General features: G+C 41.2%; 1 protein-coding gene across 1 annotated transcript in view; it reads right to left on the minus strand.

Moving 5' to 3' along the window:
* The window catches only part of LOC143984363 (putative transmembrane protein 244), a 57,246-nt gene that overhangs the window by 17,940 nt on the left and 17,905 nt on the right, over positions 1 to 21,401 (minus strand). The window contains exons 3-4 of the mRNA XM_077484592.1: positions 7,008 to 7,133; positions 5,759 to 5,803 (exon numbers count right to left, since the gene is read on the minus strand). Coding sequence (XP_077340718.1) covers positions 5,759 to 5,803; positions 7,008 to 7,133 — 171 coding nt within the window. The remainder of the gene's footprint in view (positions 1 to 5,758; positions 5,804 to 7,007; positions 7,134 to 21,401) is intronic.

A 21,401-nucleotide genomic window follows, 5' to 3' on the forward strand; every position in this document is an offset into this window, starting at 1 on the left:
ATGGGAATGATAGCCTGTTGCCATCCTACCAGATCGAAATTTACTGACATGACACCCAAAATTTACTGCCATAGCCATGTTTTGACTGGCATTTCTAAAAGTTACAAAATTATAGTTTTAAGTGCAAATTTCAGCATTTAGGCTACAAACAAGTAAAATGTACAATGTGATTTAAAGTGGAACGTTAGTCAGAAAATTAAGTCCTGCTAAATCACTGCAGAATGGCCCCTTTTGCAGGTATAGTTATGAAAAACATAAAAAATAAGTGCCTATACTGTTTAAAATCCAGCAATACACTGTCTCATCCTGCTCTGAACATGCTTAGTTGTTCTCCATTTTTATGCACTGCTGAGTTTGTAGAGACCGATCTGCTGACAGCCTTAGAACCCCTTTCACACTGAGGCATTTTTCAGGCGCTTTAGCACTAAAGATAGAGTCTGTAAAGCCCCTGAAAAATGCCTCATCTGTACTCCCAGTGTGAAAACCTGAGTGCTTTCACACTGGGACGGTGCGCTTGCAGGACGTTAGAAAAAGTCCTGCAAGCAGCATCTTTGTGGCGGTTTGCAAGCAAAGCGATTCAGCAGTGATGCTACACGGGCGCTTCTAATGGGTTAAAAGTGCCTCGCTCCTGCCCGAATAGCAGCGCCAACATAAAACTAGCAGTGCTTTACTGCTACCGCCCCCCACCACCCCAGTGTGAAAGGGCTCTTAAAGCAGAATTAAACCCTCCTATCCTTTACAGCCAAGGAAGCTGCTTCTGTTTGAACTGTAACTGCCATGGTGCTGCGCACATGATCATCAGTTATGACACTAGCCATTTGATGGTTTGATGGTTGAGGACACAATCAAATGTGACAGTTTGCATTTTCAACATTCCAGTAATGTAACAGTTTTTTTAAACCGGTAAATCAATGGGTTTAGTTCCACTTTAGGATTTACTACTGGGGCTTTGGGCTTCAGCAAAATGTCAACCTCCAGTAAGAAGAAACAGGAGCAATGCTGCAGGCAATTTACACCACACACTAATTTTGTTAGCATAAATATTAATCTGGAATGTATGTTCCTCGCTAAAGAACATGATTTTTTATCAAGTTGTTATGGGTAAAGTTCCGCTTTAAGATAGATATTAAAGTGTATGTAAACCCTAACATGTACCCAGTGAAGTGAACAGCCTGAGATGATACAGAGAGATGAAACAAATCCTCCTACATAAGTTTTACATGTATATCTGCTGTCTTTAGCTTTATATACTGCTTAGAAAGTGCAGATCATGTTTGAATTTTAACTTCATAAAGGCCCCCCCCCCGATAAGCACAGACTTTCAGAGCTGTACTGTGAGTAAAGCAGCTTTCTGCTAGTCTAGTTATAGCACCCTCCCTGACACAAAATTCAGCCTGGTTTTATCACGTGTTAGAGAACTTGTCAGAAGTTATCATGCTGATAACAGAAAATCAGAGCAGGAGAAAGCCATGGGACATAATGCTGTGGAGAGAGATAAGAAAACACTGCAGATATATGTACCCAGCTCAAATTTCATGAATCAGGTTTACATACACTTTAAGGAAAAAAACACATTTTGTATTTTATTTTTGATATAGCAAATAAGTAGCTTAGGGGCAGGACTCAGCTCAGGAGGGCAAGAAATTAAGCTGGGTACATATGGGCAGAATGTCGGGAGACATTGGTCGGTTAAAAAAAAAAAAGTCTGACATTTGGCCCGTGTGTGTCGGTCTGTCTGGCAAAAGCTGGCTGTTTTGCCACATGCTGTCGGATGAGCATGCTCGAAAACCTGCAGCCGGCTGACTCCTGATTGGCACTGATAAAAGTGTTCTGGTGGGGGGGGGGGTCCCCCTGTTAGAACACAACAGCTCAGCAGGGGAGATCTCTGTACTAATCTCGGATGATTAGGACAGCTGGTCCGACCGATTGTACCATAAAAACTGTTACTGTGCACCAGGCCTTAAAATGGGCAGGCACACACACATGAAATTGGCACTAACAGGGACAGTGACAGCCGTGTGCAAAAGCACAGATGATTATAACACCTCACCGACATGACTCGTCCCCTCCTGAGTTACAGTAACAGTCTCTCTCTGCGCCAGATGGTCCCTTTAGTCCACCCTCAGCTTGCCACATGAGGTTCCAGCAGCTCCGCTCAGCTTCCTTGTACCATGACATCACGCGACCAACTCAGGCACCGCCTTCACCCGAACACATTGTAGCAGGTACTCGGATCATCTCGGCCAGCTCCATATTATTTTACTGGCAAACTTTTACTGTTACTGGCAGGAGAAAAGTGCCAGTTTTTTACTGGCTGGCAGTAAAAATACTGACGTTGGCAACACCTGCAGCAGTGAGAAGAACTGACTGTTGGAAGTCAGCACTGGACTCCAGAAACTGGTAAGTACCTGCTTGAAAGGCAGCAGCTACAGTATTCGTAAAAAAAATTATAAGGGTGACGTGCCTCTATAACAGGCATGTCCAAAGTCCGGCCCGCGGGCCAGTTGCGGCCCGCGGTCCGGTTTTGAACGGCCCGCCTGCTCTTTCTCAATTTATTGTGCTGCGGGATCAGGGCTGTCAGATCAGCCGATCCCCGGCACTGTGAGAAGCTCCGTGAGCTTCAAAAGTGAAAGTAAAGTGCAGAGGATTGTGTTGTGCTCTCTGCTTCCCCCTACAGTGCAGTACCCGGCTGAATGAGGAAGCTGCAAAAGGTACTGTACTACAAGCTAGATTTGTGTTTTAAAAGGCCTTTATTCATGTGTGTATGTGTGTGCATGTATGTATGTGTATGCATTGTGTGCATGTATGTATGTGTATGCATTGTGTGCATGTATGTCTGTATGTGTGTGTGCACATGTGTCTGTGTGAGTGCACATGTGTCTGTATGTGTGTGTGTGCATGTGTGTGTGTGTGTGCACATGTGTGCACATGTGTCTGTATGTGTGTGTGCACATGTGTCTGTATGTGTGTGTGCACATGTGTCTGTATGTGTGTGTGCACATGTGTGCACATGTGTCTGTATGTGTGTGTGCACATGTGTCTGTATGTGTGTGCGCACATGTGTCTGTATGTGTGTGTGTGCACATGTGTCTGTATGTGTGTGTGTGTGTGTGCACATGTGTCTGTATGTGTGTGTGTGCACATGTGTCTGTATGTGTGTGTGTGTGCACATGTGTCTGTATGTGTGTGTGCACATGTGTCTGTATGTGTGTGTGTGCACATGTGTCTGTATGTGTGTGTGTGCACATGTGTCTGTCTGTGTGTGTGTGTGTGTGTGCACATGTGTCTGTATGTGTGTGTGTGTGCGCACATGTGTCTGTATGTGTGTGTGTGTGCACATGTGTCTGTATGTGTGTGTGTGTGTGTGCACATGTGTCTGTATGTGTGTGTGTACATGTGTCTGTATGTGTGTGCACATGTGTCTGTATCTGTGTGTGTGCACATGTGTCTGTGTGTGTGTGCACATGTGTCTGTATGTGTGTGTGTGTGTGCACATGTGTCTGTATGTGTGTGTGTGCATGTGTGTGTGTGTGCACATGTGTGCACATGTGTCTGTATGTGTGTGTGCACATGTGTCTGTATGTGTGTGTGTGCACTGTGTGTGTGCACATGTGTGCACATGTGTCTGTATGTGTGTGTGCACATGTGTCTGTATGTGTGTGTGCACATGTGTCTGTATGTGTGTATGTGTGCACATGTGTCTGTATGTGTGTGTGTGCACATGTGTCTGTATGTGTGTGTGTGCACATGTGTCTGTATGTGTGTGTGTGTGCACATGTGTCTGTATGTGTGTGTGTGTGCACATGTGTCTGTATGTGTGTGTGTGTGCACATGTGTCTGTATGTGTGTGTGCACATGTGTCTGTATGTGTGTGTGTGTGTGTGTGTGTGCACATGTGTCTGTATGTGTGTGTGTGCACATGTGTCTGTATATGTGTGTGTGTGTGTGTGCACATGTGTCTGTATGTGTGTGTGTGTGCGCACATGTGTCTGTATGTGTGTGTGTGTGCACATGTGTCTGTATGTGTGTGTGTGTGCACATGTGTCTGTATGTGTGTGTGCACATGTGTCTGTATGTGTGTGTGTACATGTGTCTGTATGTGTGTGCACATGTGTCTGTATCTGTGTGTGTGCACATGTGTCTGTGTGTGTGTGCACATGTGTCTGTATGTGTGTGTGTGTGCACATGTGTCTGTATGTGTGTGTGTGCACATGTGTCTGTATGTGTGTGTGTGTGCACATGTGTCTGTATGTGTGTGTGTGTGTGTGTGTGTGCACATGTGTCTGTATGTGTGTGTGTGTGTGTGTGCACATGTGTCTGTATGTGTGTGTGTGCACATGTGTCTGTGTGTGTGTGTGCACATGTGTCTGTATGTGTGTGTGTGTGTGTGTGCACATGTGTCTGTATGTGTGTGTGTGCACATGTGTGTGTGTGTGTGCACATGTGTGCGCACATGTGTCTGTGTGTTTTTTTTTTTTTTTTTTATTGCACTGCACCAAAAGCACCCTACATTTTCCAATGTGTGGGGTACCATTAAGAATTAACGGTGCCCCCTAAAGTGCAGAGCATTCGTCTGTGTGTTGGGAACGAGTACGACAAAGGCAAGAGAATTCTTGTTGGGCTGTGTATTAGTTCTCGGATGGACACACTTAGACCGAATTTTCAATGGTTCAAAGAATGTCAGGCAAAATGGTCGGCCCTCAGGCATGTTCACTTCATCAAATCCGGCCCACTTTGAAAAAAGTTTGGACACCCCTGCTCTATAACATCAAAATCCTCAAACTATATAGAAAGCTACTAGTTCAGCTCAGCTATCTCCATCCAAAACTTGTATCTTATTAATGTACTATATTTTTCCCACAATACACAAGCACAATTTGTATGTTTTTTTTTTAATTATTATTATTATTAATAATAATAATAATAATAATAATAATAATATTGTATATTATCTGTGAAAAAGTTGAGTTTTCAGTCTGAAATGAAAGATCTCATACTTGCCAAGTTTATAAATGGAATAAATGACAATGAGCCTCATTATTGTCTAAATGTAACAGCCAATCAGATTTGTCCCCTTCTTTTTACAGTCCTGGAACATTAGATGGACAAATCAGATTTCTTTCCCTAGCGACATAACCTTCTAGACCAGTGATATGCAATTACCGGACCTCCAGCTGTTGCAAAACTACAAGTCCTATCATGCCTCTGCCTCTGGGTGTCATGCTTGTAGCTTTCAGAGTCTTGCTATGCCTCATGGGAATTGTAGTTCTGCAACAGCTGGAGGTCCGCTAATTGCATATCCCTGTTCTAGACTATTCTTTTTTTAAACAGATAATTAAACACATTCAGAAAAGCTGAACTCCTAACACAAATTTATCTCATGTGTCGGGAAAACTTGTCAGAAGTGACTCATGCTGATAACAGGAACAAAGCACCAGAGAGAAAGTACACTTGGAGCTTTGGAGAGAGACAAGTAAACACTACAGATATATAGTCAGTGCTTTGCTCCCATTCTGTGAGGTTTACAACAACTTTAAGCTCTGCTGTATAGTAGATTGTAAAAGGCCGATACCGGGTTAAATTCAGATAGTTTAAAGCCTAAGTTTTATTGAAAAATAAATCAGCACAATAAAACACTCCATCTCTGAATGGAGGACGGATATATGATTGAAAGGTCCACCTCCTACATTCATAGATTTTTAAATGCAAGCAGTGAAATGCCCATAATCAGAATATGTGAAGAAAATACTAGAATTACCTATTTGCAACCACCATTGCCACATCCCAGGAAATTCTTGTGTAACTATAGATGTGAGAGATAAAAACAGTATTATCAACAGTGTAACATATTTTCACATCAACTTACAGGCAAAGCACAACATTGTACAATTTCCCCCACAGAACTCTGTTATTTTTTGGAGGTAGAACTACTGTTTAGGTTTTGAAATTTCTCATTGAATAAACTTTGATCTACACATAGTAAGCAGCAATAATAAAACAATTGATCAAAAACCTAGATGTTTAGATGTCATTGGTTCCACAAAGATGACACTTGGTTGTGAACTGAACATATCACTTCCCACTCTTCTCAGGCCTTTTATTGTCACTGTGTGAAAAGTCACATGCATTTATGATTTACATTTAACTATTACAGGTACGCCAACAAACATTAGCTGCTAGTAGTCATAAGGTTTGGGTATGCCTCCGGTTGCAGTTGCAGCAAAATGTACATGTTTGTGGTTCACCCAAACAGCAAACTTATGTGTATGTGTTATATTCATTGCTGTATATTTTCACTTTTACATTACAGTGATTTTCAGTTTGGTGCACTATAGAGAGGGGAGTGTACCCCGCTGTATTCACTATGCTATTTAGAGGCAGCAGTGCTACATTACTGTGAATTGCATTGTAGTAGATTACATTTTTCATGTACCAACTTTTGTATTCAAAGTGACTAGACCCTACAGTGCTGATTAGGAATACCTTTTTGTCTGTGTAAGCAACAACGTCTGTTGCTGTTTAGCCGATGCTGGCCCAACATTTTTTTTACGTTTTTTTTTAAAGAAAAAAATAGTTAATGCCAACCCCATTGAGAACAATATTTGCAATTTTTATGATGAGTTCCCTGAACGTGAATCTAACCCATGCATGTTTTGCTCATCATTATATGTTAGAACTTGCATCCAAGTTACAGGATATCAAGAAATTGTCCTTTGTATTTGGAAAGGCAAGTGTGGGACACATTACTCTGGCATTTTACCTAGAAAAAAAATGTTTGTCCTTTAAAAAGTGCAAAATATTAGACACTACCAAAACAGAAATAACTCAAGCTGATCTAATTTAAAAACAATAAGAATCATCTTTTGGAAAAGGGGGTAAATAAATTGAAAGAAATCCAATGATTTCAAATTTTTGGAACATTTAAGAATTCCCCTGTTATTATTTTACGCTGATCAATACATTTCTGAGGACAATACAGTAAAAAAATGATAGTGTTGATTACCTACCAATGCAGCAAATAATGATGTGAAGAAAGCTTACTGTGGCTGAGTAATCCCACACTCTTAAACCAACCAATGGCACAAACAGAAGGCCACTGAAGAAAAATGTTACTTCCGCTGAAATCACCTGCACTGTGGATATAGTAAAGATACAATGAGATGAAAATTTCTGAGACTTCGATAACTTCGATAAAGAATTTGCAAAGTGAGAAAAGGCTTAGTACAATACCAATGATGGGGCACTATTCCTCCTAATAATACCAATAATCGGGCACTACTACTCCCACTAATACCAATGATAGGGCACTATTCCTCCTACTGATATCAAGGATGGGGCCCTGTTCCCCCTACTAATACCAAAGATAGGGCACCATTCCTCCCACTGACACCAACAATGGAAATTATTCTTCCCACTAATACCAATGATGTCACACTGTTCCTCCTACCACCCACAGGCGGCATTGTGTCATGTTTTACCACCTCTGATCACCAAGTCTGAGGCATTTTCTACTTTCAATGGTCACAATCCGGCCCTCCCAATGTCTGAATGACAGTAAACAGGCCCTTTGTCTAGAAAGTTTAGAGACCCCTGGTTTACACATGTTTAGGTGCAGTAAACGTTAATATTCACGAAATGACTGTTCTTCAATAGAGATGAGCTTCAAGTTCAGGTCAGATGGGGGTTCAATCTATTTGCAGTGCTGGCAAGATAACGGGGCAACTTGTCTGCCCTCTGTTGATGGTAATAATAATGCACTGCAAGGGCCTTTGAACTATAGTTAGTTGACTTAGAATAGCTGGTATTAATGAGGTCTTTGTTATGAGCCAGCCACCTTACTACGAATACAAGAATGAATAGACTGATATAATAGATGATGCAGCAGTGGGAAAATAGGCAAGCACCAGGAGAATTTTGCATTGCAATTTTAGTCATATTTTCCATTTCTATTCATCTGCGACCTGTTAATTCATAATGATAGTTTGATAGAAATGTCTACAGAGAAAATTGAGTACTGTCCATGATACTTTTTTTATTTGCACTAACATACAATTTTTCAGGACAAGCTTTCAGGTTATGTCCCCTTCTTCAAGGTCCAGGCAGTACTGATTTACAAATTTTTAAGCAGAATGTAAAAACAAAACAACACAAAAAAAAAACGCCTCTGAGGGAAAGAAGAGAAAAAAAAAACAACAAAAAAAACACATACAGATCAATAAAGATAACAGAAGAGTTAGTGATATAAGACAGAGGGAGAGCTATGGAATGGAGGGGGGGGGGGGGGGTGCTAATCACAGAGGGGGTTGTAAAACTTTAGTATAATGGGTAAGGAAACCTATAGCTAAATTCAGGCCATTATTTTTTGTGTCAAAAAGAATTATCATTCTTAGTTCAAAGGTTTTCCTTTCCTGGATAGTTCTGAAATTCCCTTTAAGAACTAAAACATTGAGGTCTTCTATAGTGTGGTCCGGTTGTGAGAAGTGATGTCCCACAGGTGTGCATAAACTGTCTTCTTTATGTTCCTTGATGGTATGTCTGTATAAATTCATCCTCGTTTGCAACTTCTGTCCTGTTTCACCAACATAAGATCCTTTGCTGCACCTTTTGCATTGGATGAGGTACACAACATTACTGGAGAACTGGAGTTTGTGTCTGAGGTTGGGTGGTTGTCTGAAAGCCAGTAATGGGGGTTGTTGGAATATTCCTTTCAGAGTTTCATCCTCTGTTATAATGGGTTGTAAACCTTTGATTATCTTTTTGATCCCTTCAAGTGCTGGGTTGTATGTGGTGACTAGAGGTACTCAGTTATTTGTTTTTTTCTCTGTGCATTGGAGGAGATTTTCTCTTTGGGCTTTCAAGGCTGTGTTTATGCTGTTGTTGATGGTTTTCTCTTTGTAACCTTTCTTGTGGAAGGAGTCTGCCAGTGTTCTGAGATGTTTATCTCTGTCTTCTGGGTCTGAACAAATTCGGTGGTATCTGATGGCCTGGCTGTGTATGATGGCCCGTTTAGTGTGTTGCGGGTGAAAACTGGAACTGTGAAGATAGCTGCATCGGTCAGTCGGTTTTCTGTATATCAACGTGTGAAGCTTGTGATCCCTGATGTATACTGTAGTGTCTAGGAAGTTGACATGTGTGTTTGAATAATCCATTTTTAGTTTAATAGATGGGTGAAAAGTGTTGATCAATGAGAAGAATTGGTTTAAATTTCCTTCACCTTCAGTCCATATCATAAAGATATCATCAATATAGCGATAATATCTGTATGGCTTTTGTTGTATGCTGTTCAGAAATTTGTCCTCCAGGTCAGCCATAAATAAGTTTGCATATTGGGGTGCCATTTTGCTTCCCATAGCAGTACCCATACACTGGAGATAGATGTCATTATTGAAAGTGAAGTAGTTGTGTGTAAGAATGAATTTGATGAGCTGTGTATTTTTGGTTTGGTGAGGATGATAAGAATCTCAACAGTGTATTTTTGGTTTGGTGAGGATGATAAGAATCTGTGACATGCCGTCAACCCATCCTTGTGAGGGATGTTACTGTACAGAGATTCTACATCCATGGTGACTAGAATTGTATTTGGTGGTAATTGTTGTATATTGTTAAGCTTGTTCAGAAAATCAGTGGTGTCTTGTAGGAAACTCACAGTGTTCATAACTAAAGGTTTTAACATGTTTTCTACAAGGCCTGAGATATGTTCGGTAAGTGTATTCATACCTGTTATAATGGGTCTGCCTGGATTTCCTGGCTTGTGAATCTTGGGCAGCATGTAGAAGTCTCTAATTTCTGGATTATCCGGAATCGCATTGATGAATGAGTTTATGAATGAGGTTGTTCCTTAACCTTTCGCTGGTACGTCTGCAGAGTCCATAAGCATAAGGAGAGTTTCATTCAACCTCATTCATAAACTGTATGGTAAAAGGGAAACAATCCGGAAACAAAAGCAGTTGATGTTTGAAACCTCAGCACCATTGGACCCTACAAGCATCAACCAAATTAAGAATTAAATCGAAACCTTACAAAGACAACTGCAAAAACTTGCCATGAACAGGAAGGGAAAAAAACTCCAAAAGCTACACCAAGAGCAGACCTTTTGGATACAACCTAAACAACAAAAAACAAACACAACTTCTATAACTCCTGCTATCAGGAACTTTAAACCCGATCCAGAATCCCATGGTATCCCTTGTATAAATGCTGACTTGACAGAAAATATGGATATAACAGAGGAACTCGGAATCATAAATTTGTCAAATCATAAACTTTCTACACCAGAAACAACAGTCCTCTCCAAAGGCCTCACATTCTGCCCAACCACCAAATTGGATAATTTACAGGTATGGTCAGATATGGAGAAATTCTTTAGGAGACTAAGGCTCAAAGAATATTTTCACAGTAATGAAAGGAATCCTAAGACAATAGGAAGTGACAAAAAGAAAAAGAACAGCAACTTCACACCTCCACAAGGACGCAACCCCAAACTGGATACCTATATTGACAGCTTCAGGCTGCGAGTTACATCCCTTCTATCCACCCAGCAAAAGAAAATATTATACAACCTTTCACCACTGGAGCGAAGAGCTGTACATGATCTGTGCAATAATCAGGCCATAACCATCAAACCAGCAGATAAAGGGGGAGCAGTCGTTGTGATGGATACAGACAAATATATACAAGAGGGCCAGAGGCAGCTGGCAAATACTACTTACTACAAAAAACTGGATTATGATCCGACCCAGGATTTTTCTAAGCAATTAAAAGATCTCATTGCGACAATACCAAGACACCTACATTCAGAGCTCATCAATGCGATTCCGGATAATCCAGAAATTGGAGACTTCTACATGCTGCCCAAGATTCACAAGCCAGGAAATCCAGGCAGACCCATTATAACAGGTATGAATACACTTACCGAACATATCTCAGGCCTTGTAGAAAACATGTTAAAACCTTTAGTCATGAACACTGCGAGTTTCCTACAAGACACCACTGATTTTCTGAACAAGCTTAACAATATACAACAATTACCACCAAATACACTAGTCACCATGGATGTAGAATCTCTGTACAGTAACATCCCTCACAAGGATGGGTTGACGGCATGTCACAGATTCTTATCATCCACACCAAACCAAAAATACACTGCTGAGGATGTGACACAGCTCATCAAATTCATTCTTACACACAACTACTTCACTTTCAATAATGACATCTATCTCCAGTGTATGGGTACTGCTATGGGAAGCAAAATGGCACCCCAATATGCAAACTTATTTATGGCTGACCTGGAGGACAAATTTCTGAACAGCATACAACAAAAGCCATACAGATATTGTCGCTATATTGATGATATCTTCATGATATGGACTGAAGGTGAAGAAAATCTAAACCAATTCTTCTCATTGATCAACACTTTTCACCCATCTATTAAACTAAAAATGGATTATTCAAACAAACATGTCAACTTCCTAGACACTACAGTATACATCAGGGATCACAAGCTTCACACGTTGATATACAGAAAACCGACTGACCGATGCAGCTATCTTCACAGTTCCAGTTTTCACCCGCAACACACTAAACGGGCCATCATACACAGCCAGGCCATCAGATACCACCGAATTTGTTCAGACCCAGAAGACAGAGATAAACATCTCAGAACACTGGCAGACTCCTTCCACAAGAAAGATTACAAAGAGAAAACAATCAACAACAGCATAAACACAGCCTTGAAAACCCAAAGAGAAAATCTCCTCCAATGCACAGAGAAAAAAACAAATAACCGAGTACCTCTAGTCACCACATACAACCCAGCACTAAAAGGGATCAAAAGGATAATCAAAGATTTACAACCCATTATAACAGAGGATGATACTCTGAAAGGAATATTCCAACAACCTCCATTACTGGCTTTCAGACAACCACCCAACCTCAGACACAAACTAATCAGCAGGAAACTTCACTCTGATTATGAAGTTACAAATAATGGAAGTAAACCCTGCAATAAAAAGCGCTGCAAATTATGCAACCAGATCAATCTATCCAAAAGTGTCACACACACAAACGGGACCTTCAATATCATGGGATCATACAACTATACCTCCAGTAATGTTGTGTACCTCATCCAATGCAAAAGGTGCAGCAAAGGATCTTATGTTGGTGAAACAGGACAGAAGTTGCAAACGAGGATGAATTTACACAGACATACCATCAAGGAACATAAAGAAGACAGTTTATGCACACCTGTGGGACATCACTTCTCACAACCGGACCACACTATAGAAGACCTCAATGTTTTAGTTCTTAAAGGGAATTTCAGAACTATCCAGGAAAGGAAAACCTTTGAACTAAGAATGATAATTCTTTTTGACACAAAAAATAATGACCTGAATTTAGATATAGGTTTCCTTACCCATTATACTAAAGTTTTATAACCCCCTCTGTGACTAGCTCCCCCCCCCCCCCCATTCCATAGCTCTCCCTCTGTCTTATCTCACTAACTCTTCTGTTATCTTTATTGCCATTGATTTGTATGTGTTTTTTTTGTTGTTTTTTTTTTCTCTTCTTTCCCTGTTTTTTTTGTTTTGTTTTGTTTTTACATTCTGCTTAAAAATTTGTAAATCAGTACTACTTGGACCTTGAAGAAGGGGGCATACCCTGAAAGCTTGTCCAGAAAAATTGTATGTTAGTGCAAATAAAAAAAGTATTACGGACAGTACTCAATTTTCTCTGTCACAATTGCACTAATACGGCTACAATCACATTAAGTATATAGAAATGTCTACAAATACAAGTGATGACAGCCATTAAAAATATACTGATATCCCTGATCCCCCCATACACACGATGCTCATTTCGGAAGGGAATTGTCGTTCGACGGCCTGACGTCCGAAATTCTTACAATTAGTATGCTCCTTTTGACATTCTATTTTCATTTTTCGTACAAAAGCTTGATGAGCAACGTATGATTTTGGGGTGGTCAGTACAGAAATCGTCACACAAAAGTCGAAAGTACAAACACGCATGATTGGAATCAAGGAACGACCCAGTTTGGTCTTGTAAACTACCGTTTGTAATCCAGAATTAACATTCGTGACGTGGCAATTGCTGAAATGTCGAAATGCAGCGCACATTCTCATCTTTTTTAATGGGATAATAGTGAAGCTGCTTTGCTGGTGATACTGATGTAGCTACACCAAACATATTTTAAAAGGTATTTGTTTTGTAGTGATATCAATAATATTAATATTATGGTTGTTGTTTGATTTTTTTGGGGAACTTACCACAACACCATTATCCATGAGTTTTTAAAACCAAAGATACAACTATATTGGTGTCCCTTGTTAATCTTGCATTGTGTTGTTTTTAATGTAACTGCCTACTCTCAAACTGTCATTTGAAGTAAAACACATAGCCAAGTATTATTCTGCACAATTTTTATTGTGCAGAAAAAAACCCACCAGAAATTAAATTAGAGATGCTATCTGCCATCCAAATAAAAATAACTTAACACAAAAGTGCATTCCATGCAGAAAAAAACTAAGAAAATATAACAAAACATTACCAAAAAAAATACACAAAATAATAGAAATCAGAAAGGGGGTAGGGGTGATATACACAGCATGCTGCCGTGGTGGGTGGGTTGGCTGTGGAGGTGGGGCCACAAAAGCAGAAATGTGGGTGTTTCTGAAATTTCTCCACTCACCCCCTTGTTGAGGAGCTGCAGGATGAGTTCATCACACCTGCTCCTTTGCTCACTGGCCATCTGCCTTAATTTATTGGCCGTCACACACCCAAATCCTGGCTGAGAAATTAAGCTGTGCCCTCCTCCAGATTTCGGTCTTCCTGGCTCTTTTTGCAGCAGAAGGTAGGGGAGAGATCTGCGACTCCGTCTGACTACTGGCCACTGGCTTCTCCAGACTGACACTTTGGGATTAATTTACAAAAGGCAAATTCATTTTGCACTACAAGTGCAAACTATAAGTGCAAAGTGCACTTAAAATTGTACTGAAAGTGCACTTGGAAGTGCAGTCGCTGTGGATTCAAGGGAGACATGCAAGGAAAATAAAAAACAGCATTTTAGCTTGCACATGATTGGATGATAAAATCAGCAGAGCTTCCCCTCATTTCAGATCTACCCCTCATATTTAAAGCGACTGCACTTCCAAGTGCACTTACGGTGCAATTTCAAATGCACTTTGCACTTGTAGTTTGCACTTCTAGTGCAAATTGGATTTGCCTTTCGTAAATAACCCCCTTTGTGTATGAAAATGGGACATAATCAGAATCTTTTTTTTTGGTTTGGTCATCAATCACACACAATTTTGATCGCCTCACTGTTGCAAATTGAATGTGGAGAATTATTCTGACCCCAGCATTTTCATTCTTGTTCAAATCATTTTTGGTCACTACTTTGTATTGATATGGAAACCACTTTGTTAAAGCAGAAATATTTTTCCAATAACATATAGTTATCATCATTTTATTTTTGGATCCAAATATGTTCAACAATGCTATACCTGTGTCAAGATGAGCTCTTCCACATATTCATCTTGAGCATCAGGAGCTGTGCCCTCAGCAGAGGTAAAAGGCAGGGTAGACATTGATGGCCTGGGTTCAGTCTGGTCTGTCAGAAACTGCAGGCTGTCATAGTACCAGAGCCTCGGTACATAGAAGTCATCTGCTGCTGCTCCTGACCTCTCTGATTCCTGGATCTTAAGTTCCCTTTTAAAGGTGGTACGGAGGTTTGCAATCTTTTGGCAGACATAGCTGGGGTCTGCCTTGGGGTAAACTGGTTTGCACAATTGGGCCAGTTTCTCCAATCCTGCGAACCTTAGTTTTTTATTAGAGTAGTCTTTGCTCTTAACCCACCATAGACAGGGCACCTTCCGGTACATATCAATAAAATGGGGCAGAAAGTCCGGTGATGTGAACTTGTCATTCATGATATGATGTCTGCAAGACAGAACACAAGACTAACCATAATGTCTGGCTAAACCCATAAGCTGGTCCCAATATAGGCCTCAATCTAAGCAGTATAGCCCATTAATCCTCCATGTTGGCCCCAATCTAACCAGTATAGGCCACTAACCACCTATGCCCCAATTTCCGATTGTACCTTAATTTTCTGCCTTCTTTTGAACATTGCTGACTGATCATTCTCCACTCACAGATCATTCCTATGGCTGTTCCACTGAACGTGCGTTCTGGGTTAATATACACTGCGCATGCGTCCAACTCCGCTCTCACGTGCATCATGACGCTGGGGCATGAACACCTCTCCTATCCTGCATGCGACACACATGGTGAAACTTTCATGCAGAACATGGCGGATTCGCAGAGTTGCAGCTAGCCCTGCGGTGGTGGAGCTAATAGGAGGGGAAAAGCCACACCAATGAGCAAGGGTGAGATGGTGGAGATGGTGTGCATTCTGGAGAAGCACAATTAGGATTGCAAGCTGCAGAATTATCAGAGGCCCAACAGTCGAAAAGACTTCATTTTGAATAAGGTAATCGTTGTTTTAAAGAAAGAATTTTCGATGGACCAATCAAAGGACCAAATCTGGAAACAATCTTAAACACCGGGAACAAGACCAGCTGGAGCACATACATTATATCCTTCAAAAAACAGGAATAGTTGTATCTAAACAATATGTATATGTGTAAATTAGCTGTCTGTATACGTTCTTGCTCAAAGTAGCTATAGAGAATTCTATATAAGCTTAGAAAATCTTTGTTTGTATGACTTGGGATTCCAAAGATGAAGGTAAATATAAAGCATATATGGCAATTCTAATTTGGTAATGTTTTTGGAGATTCATTTCTGTTTTGTACTTATTGTCTTTTTTATCTTTCAACAGGGAGACACAAAAAAAGGATGCTCCAGCCAAGCCAACATCCCTCCCTTCGCTCAGGCCCCAACATAGGAAACAACAAGACCATCTTCCCCCAAAAAAGGTAAGTGACAACTTCAAACACACCCATTTAGCCACAGACAGGGGTGTTTCTAGGTGGGCCAAAGGCCATGGGCTTAGGGCAGAACTTGAGGGTTAAAGAACACTTTCTGGTTGCTGCCTGGCTCATCAGTGCCAATTAATGCAGCCTTGCCAGTGTAGACATGGGTAGAGGAGAGGCCCCGGGGCTCCCAGTCACACAGAGTCATGCCTGCTATGATGGTCGCCATATATTCCATATCCCATAGGAGACAAGAGGGGTGGGGGGCAACTGCAGGACTTTTTCAATGTTGGCAGTTGTCAAGTGTTTGCCCTCGGGGGAAAATGCCATCACCTTCACTTTTTTATGCATTTTCCCAGAAAATCCTCCAGAGTCCAGCATGGTGGAGTACACTAGTGAGGACCAAACTTTTACACCAGACCAAGCGCAAGGTTGGTCAATTAATGTAGAAAAATGTATGCTAAAAACAGATGGGACTTGGGGAGGATTCATGAATGTTGTATTGTATCTTTTTAGAGGAAACTGAGTGTAGTGAGATCCCCCAAGATCTATCTGTCTTTGGAGCCATGGGATCTGTCTCCTGGACCCAGCACAGACATTGGAATTGTTGACACCAAATCCCCAGACATGAGTCACAGTGAGGGCTAAAGTGAACCAGAACAGGAAGAAAGTTTTTCGGGAGCCTGTTTGCACAAATAAGTATTCTTCTAATATTGCTTTGAATGTATTGACATGTCGAGTGTTTAGTTGTCTAAACCAAACACCCACTCCACACATTAGCAAAGTATGTAGTGCCTTAAAATTAGCATGGAGAAGGAAGAGGTGGAAGGATCTCTTAGTGTTGCTAGGTACCCGAGTTTGGGAGACCCAGGCACCAGGGCCAAGATTATAGAGTAGTTGCAGTGTGTACGTTAATATTAGTGTAGGTGTCTGAAGGGCAAGCAGGTTGCAACCAACGATAAACTGGGTAGGTAAGTATTTCATTTAGTTTACTATTAACTTGACCATAACTCACTATTTAGGGCCTCAGCCACTTGACCATCGTTCCCTTAATAGTTTTTACTCTTCTTACTAGGTCATGATCTTCCATGTTGTACTATTGGCAGAACGAGTGCTGATATGTTGCAGTGTTGCAAGGAACTGGACCAAATCAAGGAGGCTGCTACTGCTTTACAGTGCAGAATCAGAGATTTTGTTGACATGATAGCAAAATTCTAATTTCCTCTTGACTGGTCTGAAGATTGTTGTTCCACTTGTTGGCTAATGTTTGTCATTACTTATTTCCAGCTTTTTTGGACTTTGAAATGTGAAAGTTTAGGAACAGAACTCAGTGTTTCTCCACTCCACTCCTCTAAGTGCACCACGGAGTCATGTTTTCTAGATTTTACTTAGTCTAAACGACTGTGCAAATTACTAAGGCAGTGAAACTGATAACATCACTTGTGCCAAATTCAAGAAATCCAGAAAACATGACGTGGGTTTGCATCTTTTGATAAGGGGAGTTGAGAAACACTGTCCTAACTAATGTGAATGCCAAAGTTTATCTGTTTTTTTTTTCTAATCTAAAACCCAAAATTTGAAGGTGCACGCAAATTGGGGCTTACCATTATGATTTCCCTCATGATCCCATTCCTAAAATGTGTGTAGTTACAAACAGCAATTTTTCAAATCCCCCAAATCACACAGTGTGGAAACATGTGCTATCTCTCATCATGGGTATCAATGGATGCATTTTGGGGGTGCAACCCCTTCATCAGAGCTATTTTAGTTTTGAGGAAGGGGTTGCACCCTCAAAATGCGTCCATTGATACCTGTGATGGGAGATAGCACATGTTTACACACTGTGTGATTTGGGGGATTCGAAAAATTGCTGTTTGTAACTACACACATTTTAGGAATGGGATCATGGGGTAAATTTAATTGGTAAGTCACTACGAGTACGTGGCTTCAAATTTTGGCTTTTAGGGGGGTGATCTCAGCCAATCTGAGGAAGGCAACATCCACACAGTCTTGGGATACTAATGTCTCGGTTGCCCTTCACTTTACCAAACTAGAACTTTGGAAGTTACTGAGTTTTTGATGTGTATCTAAAGCCCCATACACACTATCAGATTGTCTGCTGATTTTTTCCTTCAGGTTTACCAAAACCATGTAGTACAAGGGCCTGCCTGATTGCATACACATTGAAACCCCTAAGGTTTGACCTCATGTTATATGGTTTTGGTAAATCTGATGGAAAAAATCAGCAGAAAATCTGATAGTGTGTATGGGGCTTTATGGTTTTAAACATGCCTATTTACCCCCAAAAAAGGAGAAATACTACAAAACATACATGTTATACACCAGGGCCATCTTTAATATTGACTGGACCCGGGGCAAACATTTTCTTGGGCCCCGTCTTCCATGCAATTTCGCTCTCCGCATGCTTTGAGACATACAATAAATAGCAGTTATACTCAAAATCAGTTTACTGAATCAGATCAGGCAGCGATTGCGATTGGTTGCCAGAGGTTACTCACTGTTATTTTCTAGAGGTTACAGAACATGACTTCTGCTTGTTGATTGGTTGCTAGAGATTGCTGTATATCAATACTGCTCACTGATTGAATGCTAGAGGTTACTGAACATCTATACCACTCACTAATTGGTTGTTAGAGGTTACTTTACATTATTACTGCTCATTAATTGGTTGCAAGAGGTTAGTGCATAGCATTACTGCTGACTGATTGGTTGTTAAAGGTTATCTCCTCACTGCCTGCCTGTATAATCTCATGCACCAAAATTCAGGGTGCTGTGGCACCATGTTATTTTGAAGAATCTACCTCCAATTTGCTTACTTTTGCAAAACATGATGTTAAGCTTAATGACCACAATTGTAGACAGGACTTTCAAACATGCTCCTTTACCTCCCCAGTGGGCAGCATTCAGCAGAAGTGATGGTGGACGTCACGGTCCACGACAATATACATATTAATGCTGTCACTATTTATATATCAATGCAGGTTATTTACATGTAAACACAGGGTCTGCAGGTGAGTCATCTGTACATGGCAATAGGGCAGAGCTGGGCAGCAGCAGCAGAAGTTTACACTGAGATATCGGGACACAGCATGGGACTAAAACTTCAAGGGATAAGGGAATTTAAACTAGGATTGTTGGCAAGTATTAGGCAGCTGCTTTGGGCCCCACTACAATGATGGGGCTCCGGGCAGCTGCCCCTTTTGTGCTGCCTTAAAAACGGCCCTGTTATACACAAAGATGTTGGTTTGTTTAAGCTCCTTACTTACATTATTGCCAGCCCAGTGGACAGGTAAGACGTGTCATAATCTAAAGCTTCATACACACTGCCCAAATTGCAGCACATTTTTACATTATGATTTAACCAATCAATATAATAGGAGAGGAAACAAAGAAGTTTAAATTCGTAGATAATCAGGCAGGCCCTTGCACTATATTGTTTGGGTAAGCCCAAAAAAGGAGCTGGAAAACCTTACAGCATGCATGACGACAAAGAGGACATTCACAAATTTCTAGAACATTAGCAATGAGCAGAGTAGAGCACACACAGCTATGAAGGTTAACTGAGTGCAGCTAGGAACATAGCCCAATAGGAGCAGTATCCCTGAGGACAGGCTACCATAAATAAATGACTAGTTATGCCACCTTCAGTAGAGCAGTGTAGAGGGGGGAGCTATGTATGAAGTGCAGGGTTAAGGGATGCGCTATGGACAGAGTGCAGAATTTAGGGGTGAGCTGTGTACAATCCTGCACCCTGTATATAGCTCACTCCTCATTCCTGCACTCCGCACACAGCTCACCCCTAAACTCTGCACTCTATACACAGCTCACCCCACAATCCTGAACTCCATACACAGCTCACCCCTCAATCCTGCACTCTGTACACAGCTCATCCCTAAATCCTGTACCCTGTATATAGCTCACCCCTCAATCCTGCACTCCGTACACAGCTCACCCCTAAACTCTGCACTCTATACACAGCTCAGCCCTCAATCTTGCACTCCGTAAACAGTTCACCCCTAAATCCTGCACCCTGTATATAGCTCACCCCTCATTCCTGCACTCCATACACAGCTCACCCCTAAACTCTGCACTCTATACACAGCTCACTCCTCAATTCTGCACTCCATACACAGCTCACCCCTTCAATCCTGCACTCTGTACACAGTTCACCCCTAAATCCTGCACCCTGTATATAGCTCACCCCTAAACCCTGCACTCTATACACAGCTCACCCCTAAATCCTGCACCCTCTATATAGCTCATCCCTTAATTCTGCACTCCGTACACAGTTCACCCCTAAAACCTGCACTCTGTACACAGCTCACCCCTAAATCCTGCACTCTGTACACAGCTCACCCCTAAATTCTGCACTCTGTCCATAGCGCATCCCTTAACCCTGCACTCCATACATAGCTCACCCCTCCACACTGCTCTACTGCAGGTGGCATAACTAGTCATTTATTTCTGGTAGCCTGTCCTCAGGGATACTGCTCCTATTGGGCTCTGTTCCTAGCTGCACTCAGTTAACCTTCATAGCTGTGTGTGCTCTACTCTGCTCATTGCTAAAGTTCTAGAAATTTTCTGTCTATTGGGGAGTCTCCTCATCTGTCCAGTCCATGGTGTGTAGGCAGTGAGGAGATGATGTGCTGTAACCGTCAGCAACCAATCAGTGAGCTGTATTGATGTGCTGTGACCTCTAGCAACCAATAAGTAAGCGGTAATGATGCACAGTAACCTCTAGCAACCAATCAGTGAGCAGTAAACATGTAACCTCTAGCAACCAATGAGTGAGCAGTAAGTATGTAACCTCTAGCAACCAATCAGTGAGCGCTGAGGATGTGCAGTAGGCTCTAGCAACCAATTGGTTAGCAGAAATGATGTGCTGTAATGTCTAAAAACTAAAAACAAATTGATGAGTCGTAATGTTTCCTGTAACCTATAGCATCCAGTCAATGAGCAGTAATGATATGCTCTAACCTCTGGCAACCAATCTCAATTGCTGCCTGACCTGATTTTAAGTCGGTGGGGGGGACCAAAAGGCAATGTTTGCCCAGGGTCCAATCAATATTAAAGACGGCCCTGGCTACTATGTCTGGATAAATGCTTATCAGCTTTTTATTTTGTCATAAAAGCACACAGGTTTCATCCTTTTGAAATTTTTTGTACAACTTGCGAAGTACGCTCTTTTATGTTTTTGTTGTTGTTTGCTGTTCTTTTCTTTTACTCTACAGTTTTACCTTATTTAACCTATTGTAATAACTTGTAAGTAGTTCTGTTGTATGCTCCATTCATTCATGTACCTGCTCTATTATCCACCTATTGTACCTTTGAGCCAATATCTTTTGAAAAGATATTGTACTGATATATTAGCCCCATTAACAGGGAAAAAAAAGAGCAAGAGAAGCCAGGAGGAAGAAAAATATCCAT

The sequence above is a fragment of the Lithobates pipiens genome, unplaced genomic scaffold, assembly GCF_037356315.1.
Source record: "Lithobates pipiens isolate NorthernLeopardFrog02 unplaced genomic scaffold, aLitPip1_a1.2 Scaffold_16, whole genome shotgun sequence".
NCBI classification, from domain to species: Eukaryota; Metazoa; Chordata; class Amphibia; order Anura; family Ranidae; genus Lithobates; species Lithobates pipiens.